This window comes from Melanostigma gelatinosum (assembly GCF_949748355.1).
Source record: "Melanostigma gelatinosum genome assembly, chromosome: 15".
Taxonomy (NCBI): domain Eukaryota; kingdom Metazoa; phylum Chordata; class Actinopteri; order Perciformes; family Zoarcidae; genus Melanostigma; species Melanostigma gelatinosum.
Genome location: NC_136648.1, coordinates 8163198 through 8181443, shown reverse-complemented (window position 1 = coordinate 8181443; position 18246 = coordinate 8163198). Strand labels below are relative to the sequence as shown.

Here is an 18246-nt window from a genome sequence, read left to right as displayed (position 1 = left end):
GAATATTCCAGTGGGTCATAGCGGGCCAATAAAAGGAGAGCCATTTGTCATCAGTCGAGCTCCATTGTGGCAGCATGGGGTCAACTGACAGCGTAGTTTCCACAGCCAGCCAATAGAGACAGCGAATAGAAGAAGCAACTTTTATAATCGTATTTTATTAAATCAAAAGTACACATACCTACAAATTGTAGATACATTTTCATATGGGTTTAGAAAGTACAGTACAATTTAAGTAGATGTCTTTTTTTTCAATGAGATATTTACAATGTATTTTTCACTTTTTTCAAAATGTATTTTATTTTTCTCCCCGTGTACTTCACAATCGATGGAATGAAAATATGACTGTAAAAAGAGATGTACAGTATATTATTAAAGGATATGATGTAAAAAACAAAATCAAAGTATCATATCAGCTGAAAGTGATGCCGTTTGAGTCCCACAAAAAGGTCTGCTCTCCGTTTATGACTTAAAGCTACAGTATCACTTGAATGAGACAACAGCACTATCTCCGCCGTCTCTACTTAATCTTCTGTCATGATCAATTCCGCTGGCATCGTTGTAGCAATGCCATTTCTACAGACTCAGTGAATGACACAAACAAAACAAAAAGCCCATACATTCAACAGTATAGGTCTACACGTATGGCTGAAAGTCACATCACACAAATATGCACAGGTCCAAGATTCACAATGCATAGCTCGCCTATGACAGAACTGAGTATTAGCGGTTAAGACAAATGGCCATGGTAGTCACGAGGTCCCGAATTATTGGATATTGTAAAAAAAAAAAAATGAAAGGAAAGTGCAGGCAAGCAAAAGCAAATCCTCCCTCGATATTGTGCATATAGGAGTTTGATTTTCAGAATAGTAACAAATGGAGGAAGGATTCACGAGGAACAGTGGAAACAGATCGAGACTCAACATCAATGTTAAATAGTGGGTACATGTTTGGATCGCTGTGGCTCACACTGTTAATAAAATACCGATGGAAATTCAGATGGCCACCGATAGTGCATACTGTGCCTCTGGTGCCACCTAGCTGTCAAACTAAAAGGGCCACAATCAAACAACAGACGCATGAGAAAGTGTACAATAATACTAACGGGCCATCTTTCAGCGTCAGACAAGCCAGCGTTCATGTAATAAGTCAAGAAACTGTTAAACTAGAATGTTGCAGGGCAGTAGCATAGAAACAAAGGCTCGCTAATTCTTCTTTTATAAATATATATTAGTACGTTAGGGCAATGTTTTTCAGTGAACTAATACCAGGACAGTGGATCACTAGTAGTGAAATAGCCAAAGAGATCAAGTCATTTATAAGTAGCTGTAATAAAAAAAAAAAACAAGAGTAGAAATTAGGCCCATTATATGAGATTCAAAACGTTTTTTTTCAGTAATTGTATTGTTGTATTGCAAAACTATCACTTGGCACACAGACTACATACAAAACACGAGTTACTGGTAAAGTGCAAGGAGAGCTGCATGGCTAGCAGGAGGAGGGGCTTACAGTGAGACACTTCTAGAGTGATTTTAATTGCTGATGAAATAACCGGAGACATCATTTAGCTTGACTGTGAATCAGAGCTGCAACAAAACCTTCCGAGTCAAATTAAAGGAAACACTTTAAATTTTTTTTGGTCAGCTGTTTAAGTCAATTTTCAAACAAAACACCAAACATTCGCTAGTTCCAGCTACTCAAATGTGATGATTTGCTGCTTGTTTTTGCTTTATGTGATAGTAAAGTGAATATTTGGGGGGATTCGGACTGAAAACAAAATGACACATTTGAAGATGTCACATTGAGCTTTCACAGCCATTGTTTTAAACGATTTTCTGATGTTGTATAAGAATAATTATTAAATGCACAATTACACAATTACAAAATGTTGGATCATTTATATTGTACTGTTGTGCACATCCTAATAGTTTCCTAATTGTGTACTTACATATAGGTCATGATGCAGTGTTTGCACATTTTCACTTTCACACCACAGTGTACAATACTTTCCAGCAGGTAACTACACCAGAGAAAGCCTAAGCAGGAGAACGTCACCTCACCAAAGTTCTGCTGATAATTTGACAGCAGAACTGTATTTACAGAGGCAGAAATCTGAATTGTATTTTTAGTAGGTTTTGTGCCTGCCAGCACCTGCAAGCTTTAGCAGAAAGGGTAAAATGAGTTGGAGGCACTGTGTTATGATCAGGACAAGATGAAACAGACATTTTAAGTCACATCGAATGATTGTCAAGGACTACTTGCAAACCAATGAGCACAACCTTTCAATCAAATTCCTCTCTGACCCTTGACTGCCTGATGAGTGATTTGATTCACAACTCTCAAAATGAAAGCATGTGCAACTCTGTTTCACTAGAGTTCAAGCATATCAGTCTCTGGTTGACATTTACCACTTAAAAATGGAAAGGGCACTAATAAAAATAGATCTCAATCTCACATTTGTATTCGCAATCCCAAAACCTTGACAATAATTGAATGATTTCTCATCCCCGGTTGTGCTACCGGCTGTGTGAAATATGAGTGTGTAGAACAAAGAGACTAACACCAGAAGTAAGAGCCTGTCTTTTGTGTGATGAAGAACATCTGGACAATGCTCCTGGTGGAGTCTATCAGTAAAGCACTCTGACACATGAAGACAACAGATCTCCTTAAAATGGAAGAGATGCACCACTGGAAGTTTTCAGAAGAGGAAGAGAGGAGGGGGAAGTCCTTCGCTTACTGGGAATATAATGGCTCGTGTGGACTGGGAGGACAGGCCGTGGATGGGAAGAAAGAAGGAAGTGCTAAGAGCAAGCACAGTCCATTTATGTCCAGCCAGCTGGCAGCCAGTACCGAAGACCTCGGTCCTCAGAGAAGGCTACAGCGGAAGAAGCTGGTCTTTTTCTGAGGCTCTGAGATCTTGACTCCATGACTGCTGCCCGGCGCCGTGTTGCCCTCCTGCAAAATGACAAATGAACAGGTCAATGCTGTCACGTAGAACTGCTGGCTCAGCAGCTGCTCTGATGTATAATCAATGACTTCTTACCAATTTTGTGTCCATTTTTGATTTGATGTCTCTGGCAAGTGTCAAAAACGACTGTAAACCAGAATAAATACACATGTTGTCACATTGATGACGTGTGATCTCTTGTTACAGGGCATATTCTAACTCAAGAATGGCTTCTTACATTTTCCACGTTGATGTTGGCCTTTGCACTGGTCTCCATGAACTTTATTCCATACGCCAATGCGAGCTGAAAGAAAATGGAAGAAAAACGTTACATTTTACCAAGTCTGTTGACATGTTTTACTATGTCATATACATCTAATAGTGCAATGTTTTTATTTATTATCAAGTATAACCTGGTGACAATGGATTACTTTAACTTAAACCAAAGCTTCTCACCTTCTCGCCCCTGTCTTTGGACACCTGCCGCTTGTCGTTGATGTCACACTTGTTGCCGAGGACCATCTTCTCAACATCTGATGATGCATGCTGGATCAAGAGAAGACAAATGTAATAAAAACAACACTCTACATCAGGGGTTCTTAACCTTTTTGACCTCGGGGCCCAACTTTTCAAGTACAAAGTGTCCCGGGGCCCACTCTGACTATATGCATCAAAAGTGTCAGACAACCTGTAGGTCATACAGAAACAGAGCAGTGGGCCTTTGGAGTCAGTACAAATTTAAGATTTTTGTCCGCATAAAATAAAAAAGTATCTTTCAGTATAAATAACTGCCGGTGGCTGTATCTGTACAGGTAAAGGACAGTATAGGGCTGCAACTACACTATCAGTGAACAACTGCCTCAAATTTGAAGAAGATTGGACAAAGTATGACCATTCTACAGAGTTTCTTCCATGAAGAGATCCAGGCGGAGCTCTAAAAGGACATTTGGAGACCCAAATGGACACATGGTAACCACACGATATTCTGACACACTAAAGGTGTTTCTCCCTTTATATTGTGATATTATATTATTTTCCTTTTATTTTTAGCCTTTACAAATTGCAAAAACGATGTATATATGGTCGAAGACATGGTGTGTGAGTAGCGGACTTGCTGTGCTTAATGGCTGCGACCGAGCGCACAAACGAGAATGAGAATAGCTCAGTTACGCAAACGTTGGTTGACGGCTTATGGAAGAGGAGGATAAGGTTTGTACTATAAGTACTAGCGTTTTCTGAAGGCAGTAGCTCCATGGTAACATCCGCTAGCACGTTGTCGGGTCTGTAATGTGTCTTTTTCCGTCGAAATGCTGCAAGATACGACTTGCAGCGGTTATGGCGACTTTGTACAGTGTGTCTGTGGGCTCCTTTTGTGGAGAAACCATAAGAAATGAAAGAAAATCGATGATTTCTTTGCAAAGATGAGGATTTTGGGCATGCTGGGATACCAAACACGGACATGTTTTGTGACGTATTTGCGCAAACAAGCCGTAGGAACGGAAGGGGAGGGGATGGAGGACGCCGGTGTTGAACAGGCAAAACCCTTGTTAAATAAATGAGATGATACAATGTGATGATCACAAAGACATTTATTATCATGTGTATGTAAACCTGCATACACAACAAGAAGCCCAACAGACTTTCCCACGAGCGTTGGATGTTTCGTCGCTACGTGTCGCTTTATTTTTGAAGGCTCCAGTGCTTCGTCTGATAGCATTAGCCCACATTCCACACACTGAGCACTCGGCTCTGCCTCGTTGCCTCCGTTCACAAAGCTTAAGAAACTTAAGAAAGTCAGGGTTGTACTTGCGCACACATTTAGACTTTTGGGGGGTATGGCACTACTGTCGTCTTCATTTTTTCTTTTTAATAACTTATCCATAACTTTCGCTACAGGCTAGCGGCTAGCTGAGTGTCTTCTTCTGCTTATTGCAGCTTGTTAAACAACTGACTGACGCATTACCGCCACCTGGTGGTGGGAAGCTGTATCGTAACTGAGTGTCTCATGGATAACAGTGATATCTCTGGTGTCTTCAATTGATAACCTATGCAGTCCCGCGGCCCTCGCGGCCCACAGGTGCAAAACTGAACGTTTTTCGCGACCCTCTAGGTGGCGCTCGCGGCCCAATCATGGGCCGCGGCCCAATCATGGGCCGCGGCCCAATCATGGGCCGCGGCCCAATCATGGGCCGCGGCCCTATCATGGGCCGCGGCCCTATGGTTAAGAATCACTGCTCTACATGGTCCATTTACATATTTGAAAAAGTAGCAAGCCAGAAAGAAAAGAGGGTCTATTTGAGCCATTAAATACCTCCTCTATGTTCCTAATCCAGTTCTTGATATTCTCAAAGGACTTCTCGTTGGTGATGTCGTAGACAAGCATGATGCCCTGCAAATAAAATCAAATGTGTTGACAATAATAGAGCTCAAGATCTGTGGTTTCACAGTAGAGTGGATTTTATTACATTTGCTTGACAACACTTGGAGACACTCACCATTGCTCCTCTGTAGTAGGCTGTTGTGATTGTTCGGAAGCGCTCCTGACCGGCAGTATCCCTGAAAAACACCAGAATTGTGACATCTCATATATCAGAAAGATCAGGAAAAATATGAAACGCCTTTAAGACTAATATTGGGATACATAATTTGGAAAAGTTAAAAACAATATGTCACTGCAGTTAGGTATGCTAGCTATGTATTAAGAAGGTTGGTTTATTGTAAATGGACTTTTTCCAACACGCTAGTATTGCAGGAAGATAAGAGGCTTTGGTACATTAGCTCGGGATCAATGTAGAGATTGGCATTAGATTGATGATTTTTGAAGGCTGTGATTGTGTCACTGAAGAGAGAAATTGTTAATAAAGGGTGAAATCAATTCTGCTAAAATTACAATCATGACCGTGTAGATTCAATTCTAAAACAACTGAACAATCTTTACTTCCCATTTTAAAAGCGCTAATGATCTGGAGGCACCCTATTCTACATCTGTAAGGACACTTAGGTTAAGTGTGAGTCATCCTTTCTTTATTAGCCACACACTGCTAGCATGTCAGACGTTCCGAGTTAAAAGGAATTACATTTTTATAAACTTACCATATCTGTAGCTTTATCTTCTTGCCGTCAAGCTCTATTGTCCGAATCTTGAAATCAATGCCTGGAGGGATAAAGAAGGATCGTGCATGTCAATCATAACGTTAACTTGCTAACTTACTGTAGCAACCTGTCAAACATTAGTCGACACTACTGTGATACAAAAATGACACTTGTGGACTAAGAAAAACGGCAGCTCGGCTTCTTGTCGTGCATACGGCAGTAATATGTGCATTTAAGAACAACAGAGCTGGTATCATGCTTAAATTAACCAGTTACGACGGGTTATAAGTCAGGCTTTCCGGTTTCATACCAGAATATAGACGGCACCTAATGGCTACTGCTAGAGCTAACAGTTACTTAACCTTAGCTAACCGCAAATGTTGCCGCTAACGTTAGCTGGAAGGGGAGCCACCCGGCATGAATATATAATACACCGCAAACGTTGGTACTCATACATTTGTCTTCTTCAAAACACACGGGTTACAATGTTTCCCCTTGTCATCTCGTATTAATGAGTTACCAAATGTATGACATTCAAATAAAGTACAGGCTCTTTGACAAAGAGAAACTAACGTTACTTCAACCCTTAACCGTTCCAGTAAGTAGACGGAGCCACTGAGACGGCTCTTTGGCGACAGACAGAAATACAGTTCAACGTCACGTCACCAAAAACCGTACCTATAGTTGAGATAAACGTCGAGTTGAAGGCGTCTTCTGAAAACCTGAAGAGGACACAGGTCTTCCCGACACCAGAGTCGCCGATTAACAGTAATTTAAACAAATAGTCGTATGTCTTCGCCATACTTGATATTATTGCGGAAATCCCGCCCGGCGGAACAGCAAACTGGATGTACAGAATGTAGGCGACACGCCCCCTGCTGGCTGTTTATATCTCACTGGGACCAGAAGGCGTTTACTCACTTTACCAACTGCAGCCTTCAGTACTCAAGTGGCATAGTCTACTTAAGTATACTTTCTACGTACTTGTACTTATATAGAGTATATTCATTTATGGTACTTCACTCTTGTGCTTACCAGTGACAGCCTAAATATTCTTTTTACTCCACTACACTTATTATGCAGCTATAGTAGTCTATTATGCAGATTCATATTTTACTTGCAAAACACATTTTCAATTTTATAAAATATGATGCATTACAAGATAAGATTAAAATGCTGCATACATGATATATTTATACAATGACATACAATAATACTCTGAAGCAGGCCATTTTAGATAAGTAGCCTACTTCTACTTTTGTGTATTTTATTCATGATAAACCTTCTCGGCTTTTACTTAAAATTGGGACTGCACTACTTTGTGGCATTACATTTTAGAGGGCCGTCACTTTTGTTTTTTTTGCAAAATATCTCAACACTAGGTCCATTTTAGTTGCCGTTTTCGGAGTTTTCAATCACATCTCCATGTTGCACAGTTTCCATGGAGAGTTTAGTTGTTTAGTACTTATTACTCCTTCATACCCTTTTGTGTGGTGCTTTTGTGAAACAATGTCAGAATCAATTGTTGTGGGACCTGCAGCTGAGCCATATCTCCAGTTTTGTATTTGATGAATCCTCTGTCTTAGCAGAGCACGAAGAAAACACTGTGCATGTTAGCACATGTAAACTGAAGGGAGAGGTAGTGTATGGCTCCGTGTTGACACACACACGCTGAAATGTGCATACATAAACATAGTCTACACAACACATACAACTCACTTCATCATCAGTTTTATTTGCGGTCAGAATTCAGTCTACAACACAATTTCCAGCACTGAAACTGATAAGCATATGGACCCAAAACCATTTTTAAAAAAGGAAAATAAACAAAAAGAACCATAAATATATAAAAGGGGTACATGTGTTTTAACATCCAGGATTAAGAGTGAAAATTACAGAGAATGGATAGCATGTAGAAAATATCTTTTGCAAAACAAGTGTTTGCTTTTTTATTTGCTTGATGTTCTTCTTGGCATTTTACAAGCTATTCAGCTCCTGCAGTGTTTGGTCCAGGACTTGATGCATTCCTACGTTTTGCTCCTTTTCTTTCGATAGGCTCTCTGCAATAAAAAGTAACAACAGATATGAAATGCAACGGCTTTGTCAGTGAACAGATTATTGATCATATAAGAGCAATGGGCGATCTATTCATATATGGTTGGAGCAGAAATACCAAAAGAAACACACTGGTGTACAAAGTTAATCTACAAATTTGACTTTTTCAGAATGGCCAAAAAATATATAAACTGTTGCAGCTTCAGAGTGATGAAAAGCAGGCAGAACTCAAATGACAGAAGACAGAATAAAAGAGATAAATATCTTTATTGAGCTTTAGTTTAACGCAAAAGGAGCAAGGGCCAGTGAGAGCAAAGGGGGAGAAAAAGAAAAGACAAAGTGCTTTCAATCGGACGAGGGGAGACAAAGAGAAAGGAGAAAGGTCATGAGCAAGGTTTACAAGGTGTTCATATCATTGAGGGCAAGATCCAGCTCCTCGCTGATAGCCTTGTATTTCAGCTTCTGAGTGTACAGTTCGTCTGCAGGTCAAAGGGCAGCGAGAGGGAGCAGGTGGAGGAGGTTGAGAGGAGAAGGCAGAATTGTGCAGACCATGACGGGAAATCAGGAGGAAAAAGAGAAATCAAAGAATGAGAAGATTAAAAACGTTAAAGTTTGGAACAAAGGTCGAGTATAGAAAGAGTGGATCACTGAAGGATTGAAAAGAAAAAAGGATTCAAATAAAGTGTACCTTCTAAGTCATCTATGGTCTTTTCCAGCTTAGCCACTGTCCTCTCTGCGAATTCAGCGCGGGTTTCCGCCTTTGAAGAGACAACACACATGTTAACCATCCCGACACGGCTTTCCTCAGAGAACAGAGTACAGTAGGCATGAACTTACCTCCTTCAGTCTGTCACTCAGGACTTTAATCTCCTCCTCATATTTGTCCTCTTTCTCAGAGTACTATAGAGAGACAGAGATATAATCGGTGACGAAAGTTATCTCACAGCCAAAACAATAAATGTAGCAATCTTATCATCAGGGAACATTCTTCATTCTGCCTTTTTGTGCTCAATTTCTATGTCGTAAACATCATCGATATACACGCTACAAGACGTTTGTCTCTTTTTTTCAGAATGTCAGATGAGAGTTCTACAGTTTTGAAGCTCATTGTGAACAGAATATGGATGTGGATGCTCTGCTGAGTGGTCGCACTGAGCCACTCAGTTGATTGTGAGAAGTTGTTTTAAAAAGGTCAAACTGCTGAGAGATTAACAACACTTACCTTGTCAGACTGAGCCTCTAGAGACTTCAAGTTGTTGGTGATGTTCTTCAGCTCTTCTTCCAGGTCAGCACACTTGCTGTATGAATAGAGGAAAGACATTTGCATTTTCTGAATATATGTCGGATTGACCCGGTTCCTTATCTGCGAGCATTCATATCACTTCTTAAATTTGTGCTTACAGTTCTGCAATTTCTGCCCTCTCTTCTGCTCTCTCCAGCTCACCCTCGAGGATCACCAGTTTACGGGCAACCTGATGTCAAAAACAGATGTTAAATCAAAGTTAAGCAAAAATGTATCTGAAAACCGAAAGTCAGCTGAGATGCGATCTCAGTGCCCGCACCTCCTCGTATTTGCGGTCCGCCTCCTCAGCGATGTGTTTCGCTTCCTTGAGTTGCATCTCCTGGATCTCCATCTTCTCCTCATCTTTCATTGCTCTGTTCTCAGTCACCTTCATGCCTCTGAAGATCAGAAAAGACAGACGGCCTTTAGTTGAACACAAATGTACGGCTATCTGTTCATGCGTTTGTGGTTTCGGGTATCAACATTATTCGGATGCTTGGAGTCTGTTCTGCACCTCATGCAAATGAGCTCACTGGACATACTAAACTGACAAAAAAACAACAGAAGAAGAAAAAACAAACCGGCTCTTGTCCTTTCTTTGCGCCTGTGTATATTTTAAATAAAATTTATATTAATAGTTTAGCTTCCTTATATTTTGCTCCAATTTGATATTTTTTGTATTTTTATCTGGTCTGTTTCTTGTGCATCTAACACCCAATTTCACACTTGGGAGATCCTATTTTATTGCATCTTATATTTCCAGAACCAATAGCTCAGCCACCTTGTCCACAACTAAAATGTATCGCCTACTCATCCCACGAGGCTTTACGTCACTGCTCCAAAACATGGGCAATTTTTGGGACCCTCAAAGCCATGAGCTGATCATTTTCCAACCTCGCAACCTATGTGGTGAGTACATTATGACTGAGGTACGTGTGGATCCTCACCTTTCACTCTCATCTGCAGCCTTCTCAGCCTCCTCCAGTTTCTGCAGGGCTGTGGCCAGTCGCTCCTGAGCGCGGTCCAGCTCCTCCTCCACCAGCTGGATCCTGCGGTTCAAAGATGCGACATCGCCCTCCGCCTACACATACACGCAGCGAAAGAGAGGTCAGAGGTCAGCCAGGAAACAAGCTGCTGCCACAAGAGGAAGGATACTGTTGAGGATGGCCAAAGCTGCACATTGGAAACTAGCGATGTCGATTATATTAGTCTTGAGTGTATTGTCTTAATAGTACTGCAGTACTGAATATTATGAGCTGTATTTTGATGGTTATTTAATTATGCATATTTATTCTTCGGAACCGATCGCAATACTTTCGAGGTCTGCATATCACCCCATTTTGTTTTTTCCAATAAATCTGATTTCTTCCACGTAAATCAGTTTCACTCACAACAACCATCGTCAGTTCTGGACTTTGCAGCTTGACCGGACTCTTTGAAAACTGCTGATGCAGAGAGCAACAAGAGTGGCAGAGTTAACCCTGTCCTATCCGAAGTGGCACAGCTGGTCTGACTCTTTGTCATGTTCAGCCATTCATGTTTGAGGGGGACAACAGATTGCTTCTTCTGGGCCCGTTTCCTGTGGGACTGATATCCCAGATAACCGCCTCTGCTCTCTTCTTCCTGTGCAGAGGCGGGATTATAGTCAGCTCCTCACTTCAGATATGCGTCAAAGGCGATTCAGGTGAAAAGCTCATAAGGCGAGCAGAACAAAGATGACTGGAAACAAACCATTTAGGTGTTTTTTTTTACATCATTTTGGTGAAAATTCCAGCTTTTTAAAAACGTTATAAAACTGCCACACCTTAATATTAAAGCAACAACCACGCTGGCGGTTGATCCAATAGCTGCCGACGGTTCTCGTTGCAATTGTAGGTGTTTGAGAGGATCTTGGGCGGGTTTAAGTTCGATAACGCAGTCGAACAAGTCTGAGAAGGAATGTCGCGACCATGATGCCCCAACTTTCCATAAACGACCACATCGACACATTACAAGATGAATAAATCGACACATTTACCACAGGGATACGCAGGAAGCGTTTGGCATTCTTACAGGAGTGTTACGCGCGTACCGTTATCCCTACCTGCAGTCCAACACTGACAGTCTGCGTGTAAATCATTCACAACATGCAGTAAACATGTTCAACTGGTATGAGAGCAGTACAGTTAAAGTAAATAAATGCGACTGAAGTTGGATAGATTATCTCACTTTGTTATGCTGTTCCCGTTCAGTGTCCAACTCCCTTTGTACTGCCAGTGCACGGTCTTCTGCCTCATCAACTTGCAGCTGGAGGGATTGGATTTTCTTCCTCACCACCTCCATAACCTCGATTACTTTGTTTTCTCAACAAACAAACAAAAGGAGCCCGGATAATGTGGCGGTCTAGATCGACTTGCTGTGTCCTTAAAAGTTATGGATTTGCGTAAAAGTCGTCGGCTCCGATGGAAAACTTTGTAGCCTCGGGCAGGAAGTCAGGGACGTGTAGGGTTGGGATGGGGAAAGAAAAAAAAAGGGGTTGGGAGTTTGCAGGAAATTTATGGCGAGATCCTCCAATCCTGTGAGGAAGCCTGTCTCAGATGACATCACAGGATTTAGGAGGGGAAGGCGCTGCTCGTTTCCTCCGCAAAAGAGGTGTGTAAAGTCAGTGCGCGAGTCTCCATTGTGGACTTATATGGCAAATGTAAGGTGTTGCTTCTGCTACGTGGTTCTGCTCCGATTAGAAGGAGGGAGGGCGCAGCGATCAAGAGAGGAAGTTGCCTCATCTGATTCAGAGCTATGAATCATATCCAACGTGAATCATAGCACACGGACATGAGTGTGTGTGTGTGTGTGTGTGTGTGTGTGTGTGTGTGTGAGGGAGAAAAGATAAGACCAGCTCAAGCTTGAGTGGGTGGAGGAGAGAGACGCGAGTTGTAAAATTGTTGTTGAGTTGTAGAAATCAAAGGTCCAAAGATTTACTCCCGGGAGGGTGAGGAGGCAGGGTCAGCGGTGCGCCGGTTATAATGCTGCGCTACGGGGGTTGTTGACCTGCAGCAGCAGCTTGGAATGTAAATGGGTTTGTTTGCAGACATGCCCCGCAGCCATCGGGTGGCGACACATTCCTTCAGCGCACCCTTCGGTCACCTCCTCCTCTTGCTTACTTTGCAAAACCCGGATTTATTTTCTCTGTCTGTCCTTGTATGACATGTATGTGTGTTATAAGCACCGTGAAATACAGTAGAAGAAGAAGTGGTGGTGGACAGACATACAATAAGCAGACCAGCTGGGTCACCTGAGACAGAAATAATTAGCATTCTTGTAGTCTGACCTTTAACCCCGGGGTTACTGCTTTCACTCGTTTTAGGTTCACTGTGAAGGCTACTTTTATTTGATGCAATGTATTCAATTGTTTCAACTGAAACATAAATTGATCATCCGAAAATTCATCATTCAACTATTTTGACAATGGATGAATTGTTTTACTCATTTTTCAACCGAAATGACAAACATTTGCTGGTTCCAGTTTCTCAGCTGTGAGCATTTTTTGCCTTTTACATAAAATATATATTTTATGTAAAAGTAAACAGGATATTTTTGGGTTTTGGACTGCTGATAAGGCAAAAGAAAATCTTATTGTTGCTCCGAGTTAATGCATCATCGTAAGAATGTGAAAAACTCGATGGTAAAAGAAGGTAGTCGTTACGCGTCACTGATAAAAACCAGATTAGAAAAGTATTTCCAGTGTTATATCAATAATATTGGACACAATTGCCCAAAAAAGCAAACAAGTCTGTTTGTCACCATATTGTTTTTTCTGAACCTTTTGCTTTAGATCCAATATAACATTGAATCAGATATCGTCTCGTTAAGGTAACTGAGATATTGTTGTTAAAGAAAGACCATGTTAAATAGATGCTCTTTGAAGGCAAAGGATTATTCACCATTGTTGCTGATGAGGAATGTACTGTAAGGGCCGGACAGAGCAGAGTGTCATATCTCTGCCCCAGAGCATTGATTTCATTAGACACTGCAGTATGGAGTTCTCTGTTTGCATAAGCAGCATTCCTGAGATTCCTGCTCGGCTACAGGGCGACCAAGTTGTGTCTGTGCTTGAGAAAAGGCTCTTACAGACCTCACAAAGACACCCACAACTCAGTGATTCTCTATGCTCTCTATTCTCTATGAACACCATGTGGGGTAGAAGAGAATTAGTAGTTTTGTGTAAATTGTTTCCAACATACATACTGTACAGTTTTTTTTGTAGTTTATTTTTTTCCCTTTGTTTTGTTGAAATCATAGAAGCCAAGGGACTTGAAGATTGTGCTCTTTGTTACAAATAAACAAATCACTTTTAAAGCAGTTTTGGATTATTGTATTTTCTGAGCGTCACTCTGCTGCTAGTTTCATCACTCAAGAAACAACCAACGATTAAGGTGACTCCAGACATGGCCTTTTTTAGGGAGTGTAAGCAGTGGAGGCAACACAGAAAAGAACATCTGTCTGCAAATTCTTTTTATTGGTCTTTTTCCAATCCTGGAGTGATATTTAGTTTAGCCTGTCTGAAAGAGTGGTAATCAACATGTTATAAAACTGAAACTCAGAAGTTGTGGCGTTCCACTGCAGTGTGGATAATGTGTTTCAGATGGCGTCGTGGTTAACTCACATCTGTGGCCTTCTTCTCCGACAGTTCCAGTTTCTCCTGAGCATCCTTCAAGGCCTCCGAGTACTTGTCAAGCTCATCCTCGGCTCCCTTCAGCTTCTTCTGCATAGCGAGCAGCTCATCCTCCAGCTGAAGGAAGGCAAACGTGACAGAGAGTCAGGAAGGAAAACCAAACCAAGTAAGTCTGGATAAAACACTGCTTTGTACAATCCAGGTTTGCTTTGATGTAATGACTGGAAGGGAGTGCTCATTCGTTGACATTTTTAGATGAACACCACTTCAGTCGATCTTTTCAATCCCCAGAAGCACTCTGATGTCAGGACATAACTAGTGCCAACCTCAGAAAGTTAAATGTCTCAAAACAAGACCAAAGGTCTAAAGCAATGACAGTGACTCTGTGGTGCTCTATGTAGGAATAGCAATGCTTTGAGCTAAATGCTAATATCAGCATTCTAACATACTCACCAGGATGATGTTAACATGTGGAAAGCAGGCATAATGTTTACAATGTTAACCATCTTTAATGTGTTAGCATGCTAACATTTGCTCATTAGCAGTAAACAACACGTACGGTTTTGGGTTGATGGGAATGTCAGTTATCCAGGTATTTGGTCATAAACCAAATTATTGAACAAATTGACATTTTGGCCTGAGGATGACTCTAACTGAAAAGTTAGAGGACCACCTATGACATCAGTGTTCAGCCTCTTGGAACCATGAATGTCTGAACACAATTTAATTGGAATCCAGCCTCATAGTTGTTTAAATATTTCATACCGTACCAACGTGTCTCTATAATCGACAGAACCAGGGCTAATTCTTTGGGAGAAAGTAGTTCCAATGTAAAGGGTTGAGCATGAAGTCTGTGGATTATCAAGAGTATGCATTGCTTCTGAAAAGACGCATTGCTGCTGAGTTTTTAAAATGCTGTTGTGGTTTAGGTGAGCCGGTCCTTTAATTGCCGCCGGAGACTGTTGTCTGTGATGTATGTTAAGATTGAGTATTGCTTTTGACCTTCCCCCAGAAGAACTGCACTCTGATGTTCGTGCCATCGCGCCAAGAATAGCAAAGAAAGCATCTCTTAGCACTGCTTGAATCAATGGCATCAAAAAAACACGAAGGAACTCTGCATAGTCTTCTAGGATTTCATGCTGACTGCTCCTTAATGTGGAAGACATGATGGGGGTCCATCTGTGCAGTGCCATAGAGAACTGTCACTCCTTGGGTGTGATTAGGGCATTAGAGACCAGAGAGAAGATTCTTTCCACTTGTTCCAATGTAGAGCCAGTTTTGTCTGTGCCTTTCCAACTCCCTGCTCTCAAGCATTCCTCTCGCACCGCCGTGATGACGACACCACGTCTCACTGGGCAATAAGTAGTAGGTAGCCTCAAATGTCATATTGCAGCTCCACATGCTTGTGTCAAGTGGTACAAATACACTATCATTAAGTTAGCCCTCGACATATCAAACTCTCTTCGGTTCTTACACTGCAGCACCAAATATGAATGTGCAGGAATTGGTGAGGTTGCTGTTGATGAATTGCAGACTTAATTTCAGATGAGAATGCTGGCGAATGAAGTACTCTCCTGCTAGAGAGTCAGAGCAACAGCTGCTAGAGATGGGTTGTTTAAACTCCTGCATCACCACTTCTGGTAGCTTCAAGTAATCCCTCTGGCTCACTGTGGATGTGGATAGCAGTCGTCACTCTGCCATTCTGTTTGTGCGTCCCTGTGGACATGCTCCACCTTCGTCTGCCCACCAAGAGACACGACTCAGGGGCTCAGTATCAGCTGCTCTCTGTAATTCAGCATTTGGTGCTTTGGGAAATACTTGACATTTTATGTTAAGCCCCTCTGCAGTCTGGACAAGTGGTTTGGTATTTATTCATTTAAGACCAGACCATACAAAACAACAATATTTTAAACTTATATGTGAATAGCAAATGAATCACATTAGGCTGTTTTCACAAAATAATCAAAAATAAAGTTGGTTTATCAGTGAATGAAAGAGACTCAAAATACTTCAGAAGGAAATCATTTAAATACACATGAACTGTTTCCAACTTTGTTACAATAAGGTTTATATATTCTTACCACTCTAGCCGGAGCTGTATAATTAGAAATAGAGTTGAAATCAAAAACGTAATAATGTTTTTTGATATTGATGTATATCATGATATGGAAAATGTACACAAACTTACGTATGTATGATAATCAAGTTATGGAGTACATCACAAAAAAAGTTCAAAAACTAATTTAGTAACTTTTTAATTACAGTGTGCTTAGATTAATCAAGTTGGACAATTCTAACCACATCATTGCAGTAGCTCTCTATACTTCTTGTATTTATTTCTTCAAGTACCCAGTGTGGGATCAATAAAGTTGATCTCATCTTGAAAGTCAATATATTATGATATCTAATTATTGCCCTACTAACAACAATGAGTGTTAAACAAGAGCACACATTGCTCTGTCAGGCCGTCACCTCCACCAGATTTGTCTCACCAGCTTGCATTTATCCTCCGCCGACTTCTTGTCGGACTCGGCCTGTTCTGCCCTGTCGATGGCGTTCTCCTTGTCCAACTTCAGCATCTGCATCTTCTTCTTGATGGCCTCCATGGTGACAGTTGTGTCTCAGTGTCTCGCAGGCTTCGGAGGAATAAAAAAAAAAAAAAAGGTTTTTATTGCTTTAGGCGAAAAGCTGTTGCAGATGTTCAGAGGAAGACGCCTCACAAGAGCCCGCACAAGGTTGACGGGAAAGAGCAACCAGCAGATGCGGAGAGGAGGAGAGAGACAGAGGGAGCTCAGAGCGAGAGGGCAGAGAGGAGGATACAAACTGAGAGTCGGCGGAGCTCTGTGTGATTTAAACTTGACTGGAGGTTTGGAGACAGCCCTTTCCCACTGTTTACCCCTTTCCGCCACTCCCCTGCGTTGGCTACTCCAGAACTCTGCCCCCCTCCCTCATCTTAACTTCACCTCTTGAAGGCTCTTTGGAGGAGCAACATGGTGTAAATCTCCTTATTTGGTTCATGGTCCTTTTGTTTTGAACAGGACAGCAGAGAAACAGCAGATAAGAAGAAGGAAAATGGTCCAGAACTCAGTTATCAAAAGGACATTGTTCACATTTGTGAGTTTATTTTCCCCCTTTGGACTGCATATCTATATTCCTGGGCTCTTACTTAGGAATGTTCAAATTGATGTTAATACCAGAGTTGGTTAGAAAGGACATAGTTTTCATTCTACCGCTGCATGAAAAAAGGGGCTTTTGGAAAATGATCCAGCCAAAGAAAATTTGGAGAAAGCTGCCTGCATGTGATCTACACCAGGCAGCTGGAGCGTTCCAGTCGAGCTACACACATGAACCATATAGGTCGACTGCAATTAAGATCCTCTCAATTACTATTGGTCTGAAAGACCTTTATTTCGATCTGTCTTCTGTTGTTGGTAAGGCACACAACATAAAAAGCATTGTTGACTGGTGGATACAACTTGTGTTACTGAGATGGTTTCCAGGAATTCAATTTTCTGCACCAATATGAGATATTTGGAAAGTGGGTCATGCATGGTCTTCCCTTCATTTATTTTCAGTTTAAAGTTGAATAAAATGGCAAGAAAATCAAATGTAAGAAGATGAAAACTATTTAAAATATTGATATTTTGTAACTTCTGATTGATCTTGGTGCATACAGTGGTAATTTGAAATTGCTGTAGTGAGTGGGCGCTGTGTGTGTGTGTGTGTGTCTGTGTGTGTGTGCTGATGACATCAGCGCTAATGGACCTGTCTGCTTGCTTTCAACTCCTCTGTGCCAGTTGCCCCAGCTAAAAATAAAGATTCCAAGGAAACTCAAAGAACAGTGAGGCGTACAGTGGCCATTTAAGTGACACCTTAAGATAAACTTGGACACATGCATCTCATGTTTTTCATATTGCGTTGCCACTATTACAGTCTGTATCCCCTTATTGGATGTCATTCCTTGTACAGAAGAGGGCTTTCTGAAGTTTTGAGGAGCATATCGCCGCAGCGATATGCATGTGACAAAAAATATTCTTCGGTTTCAGCTACATAAACCATTTAAAAACCCATCAATTATATAAAAAATGCTTTGCTGCAAATATATTTTTCTTAGTTTATGAAAGTTGTCACTTTGTCATGACATATCAGATGGGATCATTTGGTGTGAGGTCAGAGCCAGTTCTGCCTTTTATATCAAATTGGTGTTAGTTTGACAGCTTT

The 18246-nt window shown here is 41.3% G+C and overlaps 2 protein-coding genes across 4 annotated transcripts; both read right to left on the bottom strand.

The window, feature by feature from the left end:
* Positions 1–136: 136 nt before the first annotated feature.
* LOC306789199 (ras-related protein Rab-8A-like) lies at positions 137–6864 on the bottom strand. The gene is made up of 8 exons (XM_079285025.1): positions 6716–6864; positions 6038–6098; positions 5440–5500; positions 5256–5333; positions 3401–3490; positions 3183–3248; positions 3041–3091; positions 137–2952 (listed from the first exon to the last, which is right to left on the bottom strand). The coding sequence occupies exons 1-8, from the start codon at positions 6837–6839 to the stop codon at positions 2863–2865; spliced, it is 621 nt and encodes a 206-aa protein (XP_079141151.1). The 5' UTR covers positions 6840–6864; the 3' UTR covers positions 137–2862.
* Positions 6865–7752: 888 nt separating this feature from the next.
* LOC306789404 (tropomyosin alpha-4 chain-like) lies at positions 7753–16824 on the bottom strand. 3 transcript variants are annotated; one of them, XM_079285328.1, is made up of 9 exons: positions 16518–16816; positions 14017–14142; positions 10322–10455; positions 9655–9772; positions 9494–9564; positions 9315–9390; positions 8930–8992; positions 8781–8850; positions 7753–8097 (listed from the first exon to the last, which is right to left on the bottom strand). In XM_079285328.1, the coding sequence occupies exons 1-9, from the start codon at positions 16629–16631 to the stop codon at positions 8015–8017; spliced, it is 855 nt and encodes a 284-aa protein (XP_079141454.1). In that variant the 5' UTR covers positions 16632–16816; the 3' UTR covers positions 7753–8014. The 3 variants fall into 3 exon arrangements, with proteins under 3 accessions (XP_079141454.1, XP_079141455.1, XP_079141456.1); XM_079285330.1 differs by lacking the exon at positions 7753–8097 and adding an exon at positions 8199–8571 and having other exon boundaries at positions 16518–16824; XM_079285329.1 differs by lacking the exons at positions 14017–14142; positions 16518–16816 and adding an exon at positions 11583–11955.
* Positions 16825–18246: the final 1422 nt, after the last annotated feature.

Bases quoted from the DNA above. Each gene is read 5' to 3' on its own strand.
- LOC306789404 (XM_079285330.1), bottom strand. From the start codon at position 16,631: ATGGAGGCCATCAAGAAGAAGATGCAGATGCTGAAGTTGGACAAGGAG. The intron at 10,456-14,016 runs GTGAGTTAACCA...GTGTATGTGTAG, and splicing joins CGGAGAAGAAGGCCACAGAT to GCGGAGGGCGATGTCGCATC. The intron at 8,572-8,780 runs GTACACTTTATT...TTTGACCTGCAG, and splicing joins GACCATAGATGACTTAGAAG to ACGAACTGTACACTCAGAAG.
- LOC306789199 (XM_079285025.1), bottom strand. From the start codon at position 6,839: ATGGCGAAGACATACGACTATTTGTTTAAATTACTGTTAATCGGCGAC. The intron at 3,491-5,255 runs GTATTTAATGGC...CTCTTGATCCAG, and splicing joins GGATTAGGAACATAGAGGAG to CATGCATCATCAGATGTTGA. The intron at 3,092-3,182 runs GTAAGAAGCCAT...TCTGGTTTACAG, and splicing joins CCAACATCAACGTGGAAAAT to TCGTTTTTGACACTTGCCAG.